Raw genomic sequence first — 8,010 nt, forward strand, 5'->3', positions numbered from 1 at the left:
CTTGGCCCATGTCCTTCTCGCAGCACATTCTGTTCGCGAGACAAGCTGACTTTGAAGTGTGGTATGTAAGATTGATAACTGAAGTTCATTATAAGGGCGAGAAGACGGCAAAGTGCCAGATTACACGGGCAGATCCCCCCCCCCCCCCCACACACACACACACACACTTAACCGGTGGGACGATGAAAGTAGGAAATTCGTGGGCGCTAGTTGGAATCGGTTGGCGCAGGACAGGGGTAATTAAATTGGAGGTCGCAGGGGGAGGCCTCCGTCCTACAGTGGGCATAAAATAGGCTGATGATGATGATGGTAATGATGATGGTGTAAGCTTGAAAGTTGTGTTTAGGGTCAACGAGTGTGTGTGTCAAGCAGCAACCAAGACACTCAAATAATCACGGTGCGGGTCTTCGTCGTCGTCTTCAACGTGCGACATAAAAGCACAGGCGCGCGTCTGCTTCACTAAAACTGTCACATATAAGTTTCGTAGGTTTTGTTCTGACGCGCGTCGGCAGCACACAATTCAGGCGGCACGTAGCAGTGTAAGTTCAAAGCTCGCGCCAAATCTGTTCCGGCGAGCTGATTGGAGGCGCCAAGGGAGAGGGCACACCAACATGGCTGCATTTCCGTCTTCAAAATTGTAACGCATGCATGTTGTAACGTCACGTCAGGGCCAATGCCTCCTTTAGAAGATGCCTGCCGCGTGAGCTGAGAAACTGGTTCCGGCTAGTTCCGGCGCCTCTCTTCTCCTTGCCACCATGGGTCGGCTGCGAGCGATAGTTGCGGCGGCTGCTCCAAACTTGAATCACGTTTCCCTGCCTCCGAGATTTCAGTGGCGTCTGTTGCGATCCCGGAGGCAGGACCCGCGGTCTCTCGTCAAGCCATTGGTCGAGCGCGCTCTAGCCACGAATCGTCACTTTCTCCGCAACAGGAAGTAGGCTCGGCCCATAGAATTTCATATTAGTATGTATTTATTTAGAAACTCTATGGGTCGGCCAGTATGTCTAAGAACGTTGGGGTCGGCCAACGTTACGGGTCGGCAGGGCAGCGAGCGCCATCCCTCCGCGACTACCCTGAACTACAGGACCCTCCGCTCCAACGGGAAAACTAGCGACGCTGCAGGCATCTAGTAAAATAGGCATTGTCAGGGCCTTTCCTATTTTGTTTGTTTTTTCTCCATGGCTTATAGAACTTATTGCATAGAGTTTTTCAATATATACACCATAGTGAAAAACAATATGGCTTATAGAGTGATGCCATTTGCATTTAAAATGCAGATCTTAAAGGCTATGCTTTTGCTGCGTGAATGCGACGCAAGCGATTTTGAGAGCCGAGAACGTGTCACAGACATCGCGTTTTGGACACTACTTATGTGGAATGCCATAGAGTTACTATACTAGAATGCGATATATTGCATTCGGCAAACTCAAATAGGGTATTTTTAGCTGCTCAGTTCTTTTTCTTCCAAAAATGGGCACATAAATGTGACTTCAGCTTTGTAATTGCTTGAGCCGCATGCAGTTAGCAAAATCATAGGTTTTAATATTAGCATTTACTGAACCTCTACTGAAAGGCAATCGTTACTGGGAGTTTCGTTTTCAACTTTTCTATCGCATAGTCGTTTTCCTACTCTGGCAACATTGGAAATCTAACGAAAGATGGCGCCTGCTAATAATTCGTGTTGACAAGTGCGACTGCGACAGTGGGACGCCGTTCGGTGCGTTCGCTTTCCTGCGGCTGCCTGGAAACTATGGCGGCCCTGGGTAAGCCAGAGACTCAAGTTATTGACTTGAGTGGCCCTCTACCCGGTCGGCTAGTGCTTGAAAGAGACGAGGAAGTGGTGGGTCGCAGCAGCGACTGCAGCATATGTGTGCGTTCTGTTATGGTGTCCCGACGCCACGCCGTCTTCAGCCGCGACGCAACGGGCCTCTGGCGAGTCGCGGACGATTCGAGCATGAATGGTGTGTACGTGAACGGCTTACGAGTCGAGACCGAGAGACCACTGGTGCTGCGGCAGGACGACGTAATATCGCTGGGTCCGCCACAACGAACGAACCTAGTTTTTCGATTCGTCACAGACGACCCTCGGCATCGAGCTGGCGATGCAGGTCAACGCCCCAAGGACACCGTCTCCTCTAGACCTCGTGCATTTCTCCTTATGATTGGCGGTGGCGCCAACCAGCTACCCAAAGAGCTCGACAGCAGCGGCAAGGGACTGGTGTCACACCGGGCAGCTAACGCGGCCGACGAAAGCGAAACTTGCCCTGCCGACAGAGACAACAACAACGTGTTCGTTCAACCCGGTGTTTCACCAGGCAGCTTCGCAGCTGCGGGCCGAGGTGACGTTTTCTCCAAGCACAGCAAAAAGATCAGGTTGTCCTCTGGCGACAGCGTCGTACGCAGGGTAGAGAGCATTATGGAAAACGAGCTGACGTGCGCAATTTGCAGCGAGCTGTTCGTGGATGCCGCCATGCTGCAGTGCGGTCACACGTTCTGCTCCTACTGCATTCACAACTGGAGGAAACAGAAGAACGTATGTCCTTTCTGTCTCGCTACAATAAGTTCAGTCACACGGTCATTCGTCGTGGACAACATCATCGACGAACTGATTTGCTTCAACCCAGAACTGAAGCGGTTTCGGGAGACATTGGCGCACTCCAGGTTAGCTGCCTCGTATGGTGACTCCTCGAAAAACTAAACGCTGCGCTTTTGTAGTGATTTTGCTGTGAACGTTTTTCACCCGTGTGTGCGCTAGCGCCAGTGTTCTCTTTGCTTCCGCCCCTGTTTCTTTTTTTTTTTTTTTTTTGCTCTCTCTCTCTGCACGAGGAAGAAGGCCAGAATGCTGCGAACAAAAACGACGTTAAAAGGCCTGCCACAGGGCATATTTCTCTCAAAGTTCTATAGAAATCAGTTTTATCCTTTCTATATGTGTGCAAGAAAGATTCCAGTTTTGCTTGTAAAAAGAATGAAATAAATATTGCCTATTGGTTGCGTCTTGTAGTACATACAATTTTCTTGTTTTCGGGCACCTTGCGAGAGCACAGAGGCTATAAGCGCATAGTTCTTATAACCTCTTTGCTCCGATTGCCGTTGCAACCTGTACCAGAGTACTATGCAAGTAATACGCACACACACACACACATACGTGTGTGTGTGTGTGTGTGTGTGTGCTTTTGCAAACTGCTAGAAGTCGAAAAACGCCAGCCATCGCGCGTTTGCGACCACCGTAATCGTGGACCCCGTAATGCCTGCCATGTATAAAGCCCCTCCATACACGGCGGGCGTTAGCCATGTATTGGGAACGGATCTATGGTCGGTTTTGCATTTTGCATACAATAGAACCTGTACATCGGAACTAATGCACTGATTATATAAGCAGCTGCAAAAAAAAAATAATGAAACGCAATGGGGTGTTGCAAACGTAATGTGTGAACAAAAAAAAAGAACTTAAAATTTTTCGATATTAAGCCGCACCATTTTCGATCGACTAACGAAAAGTAAAATTTTCGGTCTACAGTGGTCGACTTCTTTTGTTTCTCCTAGTCTTGCACGAGGCCAAGGTTTATAACACTGATGAAAATAATAGATTGTCGCTTCATTAGTACGCTGTCACGCACGCAAGATGCATGCCTCCTCACAACACGACTCGACATGTAAACAACATGGCGGCTTCCAGTTCGGCGATCGCGGAGACTTGGACTCTAGGGTGAAAGTATCTACTCCAAATGACGCGATTGGACTCAACATGATCGAAGTGTGCTCCCTTAAGCGCATAATATTCCTCACTGTCTTTCTTATAGGGTAAGCCTACGTTCATCTTCCTGTAACCTGATTTGGCCAGCGCATAAGTTACCCTATGACACCGCCCGCCTGTGTTAGTACATTTCGCAATGCTTATCATTCATTCATTTTAAACATGTTTGAAACATCCGTGTAACACGCTTTTCTTGAGTTGATTCTTGCAGCAATCTGGTGTTTCACATAGTATGCTTCCCAAATGAAATTCGAGTATATTTTTGCTTTGTTGACAGCGCCTGCCTAATGATCTTGACGCTGGAAAGCATCCTCTCAGACCACGACAGTGATCGAAACGGTTCAAATTCTTCAGAGGGTTGCTGGGAGAGGGAAGAGTACGTCGTCAAGCAGAAGTGCATGCCTTGCACCGAATTCGAGAGGGTGAGTAACACGGTCTGACACACTCGGCGCAGCTCGATTACACGCGTAACTTTGCTGCGACCTTTCGTCACCCAGCTGCCGCAACGCGAGTTTGCAGTCTTTCGCTACTGACCGTGTTTCGTTTGCAAGAGGTTTGAAACTGCTCACCTGATGCCGGAGCTTGGGTATACAAAAATATTCGGCTTCGGGGATGCATGCTTGCTTGCGTGGTCTCACTCTCGCTTTGTGCCAGCTCGTTACTTTAATATGTAAATGAACCAGTTCGCCTGCTGACATGTCTACTATTCTGACATCATTGATAATTTTCTTTCTTTTAGGCAAGCAAGCACCTCCCAATATGCATTCAGTCCAAGTACAAAGAACTAGTCACCTGCAGAAACTCGGGAGACGTCTATCGAAGGTACGAATAACGTGCTGAATCCTTTCTTTCGCTGTGAAAATTATGTTTCGACTGAATTTTTGTGAGGTGTGCAGGTGTTTCTTACCTTTCTTTTTGCTAGGTGCTTTTGAGCGTTTACTTGCCAGATTTATCACATGCATCCACAGATGGGTATTTTCTCTGTGACTGGAGATTGAGGTGTTTAAGGCACTGTGTTTGCTTTTTGTTATGTTTGTTAACATGGTCATACATCACACAACGTTCTTGTTCTTTTTAATATTGTGCTGCTGGTTTGCTATACATTAAAGGGTCCTTGAAATAGTTTGGATCATTGTAGATGCGTACGGTACTGCTACAGTAAAACAATTGCACCGCAGTTTAAGTGAAGCGTCTCATATTAAGAGTGCTACAGATAATTACAAGTTGCCCTCCTCCCTAGCCATGCTTTTTCTCTTAACTCATTTGCTGAGAGGTCGGGGCTAAGCTCTGCCTTCATTGGCTCTGCACCGTGATGAGACATCGTGTCACGTACTTCCACTGTCTTGGAGCAAGCACGCAAAACCTCTCCAAACTCTCCAATAGCCACCTGGCTGTTGATCTTCAGTGACAGCTATCCAAGCAGCATATGTTGCAAGCATTCTGTTGCAGTGCCGAGTGTGTCTGGTTTTCCGGTGAACACAGGCGAGCTGAGTGTTTTGACGGATGAGCGGAAGTGTAAACTAAAGCCTCTCCATACTGCAACCCCAGTGATGAAGGGGCTTCAGCATAAATGAGAGCAGCCTGAGCAGCTGGCATGGGGCAGCCACCTGTTTGAGCAGCCAAACATAGAGCTAATATTCCTGTAAGCAAGTGTAAAACATTTTAAACATTTAAAAAGGCAACATGTTCACAATTATGCTGCTGCCAAAAATTTACACCAGCAGCAAAGTAGAACACACTTAGTTACTGCCATATTAGCTCTGTGTTTGTCTTGTTGAGCTCTCTCCCACGAGGTGGCTGCAGCCTGCAGGCTCCTCACTTTTGTGCCTCTGCCCATGTGGCAAAACGCCCAGTATACCTGCATTTACCAGAATACTGAACAGGCTAAAACTCTCTATTGTGGTAGTAATCCTCCAGCATGAAGTGACAGCCACAAACTCTTAGATCATGGCGCCGATCAGGATACCGACAGTCTCATGCGCTGCAGACACTCCGCTCGCCTGTTGCCTAGCAGAAGGACACAATATCACAGTTTGATATGCCACCAATCACTATGTTTGCAGCCCACAACGCAGCAAGAGCGATTCACGGTCCTTGCGAAAATAAACCTAGAGACCAACACTGACTGCACAGCTCACGTCACCACAGAGCACATTGTAACACGAGCACACAACACTCTCTGTGTTCCGGAAGTGCTCGAGTGTAGTGATAAATTGCCATTGTGTATTCTCTTTCTGTTACTTTTTTTTTCTAGAAACAAATAGCCAACGTTTCAACTATTACAGACAACATTTGTTCACCATAAAGTTGGAAATATTATTGATGACGCTACCTAGGTAGCCAGTCGGATAGCTTGCCCAACTGATATCACATGCACCAACTACATAAATTGATGGGGCAACTGAAAACTCAGGGAAGTGGCATCGCTGCAGTGGGTAGCTTTACACGCCTTATGCGGAGTGTCTAAATGTGTGAATGATCAGAAGGGCCTGCCCTAACGACTCAGTACATATGTACAAAATTGTCAAAATCATTTCAGGGTTCCCTTAAGCTGTTGCAAAACAAACTTAACTTAATGCAAAAGAAGCAGTTCCACTAAATTGCTGCAGTTTATTTACGGTTTAAGTCTTGAACAGGAGTTGGCTATAGGCTTCATCGCTTGGCAAAATGCAGTGGAAAAAAAGAAAGCGTACGGCAGATGCTCAGCAGTAAATGCGGTGTACTATGCAGAAAAAGAAGAAAAACGCACAGAATACTGTTGTTTATTCATCGTATCTCATGTTTATTATACAGAGTTTTACACTGTTTCTATGCTTGAACACCAATGTATTCTGCCACTTACCTTTCTGTATCGAAACTGGGTCTTGGTGCATGATTTAGAGAGACCTGGACTTTTCTGTGCAAGCTCAAATTTCACAGCAGGATGACATTTTATGGTGTTGATTGTTCAGTAACACATATAGCACTGCTACTTGCCTTGTTCATCAATGAAGAAGTCCAAATTTGCCTTCGTCTCAGCTTCTTAGTGTCAATGTCACACCTCCCAGCAATTAATGAAAAACAATCTCAAAAGCCATGAGTTGCCGCACTGCAGGTGCCAGAAGTGAAATAGCGTTTCATTTTTGAACATTGCTCATTGCACTTCACATTGTTTCATTGGCAAACGAGGCATATAACAGTGCTAAGTATTACACTATGCAATACCAGGCCATAAAGTGTGATTTTGCTGTGAAGTTTGAACAAGAACGAAGCAGAGGTAAGATACTTTTTTTATTTTTTCAGGACTTGCAGAGAAATGCGTCTCTCTTGAGTAAATGGGCTATCTCTGCTTACTGGTTTGCTTTGGTTCCACAATTACAACATGTGCCCTGTAGTTGATAATTCAGAAGCTGATTACTGAATTACCGACTCCCTAATGCATTACTGATGATTATATTAATCTTTTAATCTGCTGCGATCAATGATGTGTTTCCAAAAGAAGTCATCTCTGAATCCCTTCTGCGTTGTATTCAATAGTCACTTAAAGCCTTCCCTGAAGCACCTGTATGCATGTGTTGGTATTTTGTGTGCATGTGTGTGTGTGTGCGCACGCTGTGAATATTGTGTAAACTTCTACATGCCATCAGTTATGTTTCATACATGCTGCAGGTGTGACAACGAGAAAGAAGGGCAGCACTTCTGGATCTTTGAAGGCAGCATGCTCGTCACAGGTCTCCTGAGCTCACTCTCGGTCGTGCTTCGACAGAAGCACCTTGACCGCAAGATGATAGAGCGCATACAGCAGCAGGTAGCTGCAGGAGTATGACCCTGCATGCCCCCACCCTCATCTCCGTTTCTAGAACAATCTCACCCACCTGGTCCATGGCTATTTATAGGAATAAAGCTTGGTAAACATGTCTCCTAACTCAGATACATAAGATTAATTGCTGTACTGGCTTTCAAATGACTGACGTCTTCAAATGCAGGCTTTGTTCATGGAGTAGCCATGAAATTTTGTAATGTAGTCAAAAGACTAGCCAGCCCTGCTCTTGGAGAGAAGTAGTCAAGCTGAAGCTTAGTGTTCACAAAAGGAACCCACACTCTGTGCTACTCAATGCGCATGCATATGAAACACACCTTCATCAATGACTTCGCACTATATGCTTTAGTACCACTAAAGACAGAAGTATGAAGTGCTGCTAAGTGCACGTTATTGCTTTAGTGCATTCGTTGTTCATGCCTGATAAGCCTTGCAGATAACATGGATTAAGCATACCTGC

At 46.2% G+C, this 8,010-nt stretch overlaps 2 protein-coding genes across 3 annotated transcripts in view; one reads left to right on the plus strand and one right to left on the minus strand.

The window, feature by feature from the left end:
• Nckx30C (solute carrier family 24 member Nckx30C) overlaps positions 1–4,493 on the minus strand; it is a 291,052-nt gene extending 286,559 nt beyond the window's left edge. For both annotated transcript variants that reach the window (XM_075680397.1, XM_075680396.1), the window contains exon 1: positions 4,321–4,493. In XM_075680397.1, coding sequence (XP_075536512.1) covers positions 4,321–4,369 — 49 coding nt within the window. In that variant the 5' untranslated portion in view covers positions 4,370–4,493. The remainder of the gene's footprint in view (positions 1–4,320) is intronic.
• Positions 1,645–7,655, plus strand: JTBR (jumping translocation breakpoint protein JTBR). The gene is made up of 4 exons (XM_075680399.1): positions 1,645–2,658; positions 4,029–4,173; positions 4,491–4,573; positions 7,400–7,655. The coding sequence occupies exons 1-4, from the start codon at positions 1,748–1,750 to the stop codon at positions 7,554–7,556; spliced, it is 1,296 nt and encodes a 431-aa protein (XP_075536514.1). The 5' UTR covers positions 1,645–1,747; the 3' UTR covers positions 7,557–7,655.
• Positions 7,656–8,010: the final 355 nt, after the last annotated feature.

Source organism: Dermacentor variabilis, chromosome 2 (genome assembly GCF_050947875.1).
Source record: "Dermacentor variabilis isolate Ectoservices chromosome 2, ASM5094787v1, whole genome shotgun sequence".
Lineage (NCBI taxonomy): Eukaryota > Metazoa > Arthropoda > Arachnida > Ixodida > Ixodidae > Dermacentor > Dermacentor variabilis.

Coding starts and splice junctions, on each gene's coding strand:
- JTBR (XM_075680399.1), top strand. CDS start 1,748: ATGGCGGCCCTGGGTAAGCCAGAGACTCAAGTTATTGACTTGAGTGGC. Junction 2,659..4,028: donor GAGACATTGGCGCACTCCAG/GTTAGCTGCCTC, acceptor CTTTGTTGACAG/CGCCTGCCTAATGATCTTGA. Junction 4,574..7,399: donor TCGGGAGACGTCTATCGAAG/GTACGAATAACG, acceptor TACATGCTGCAG/GTGTGACAACGAGAAAGAAG.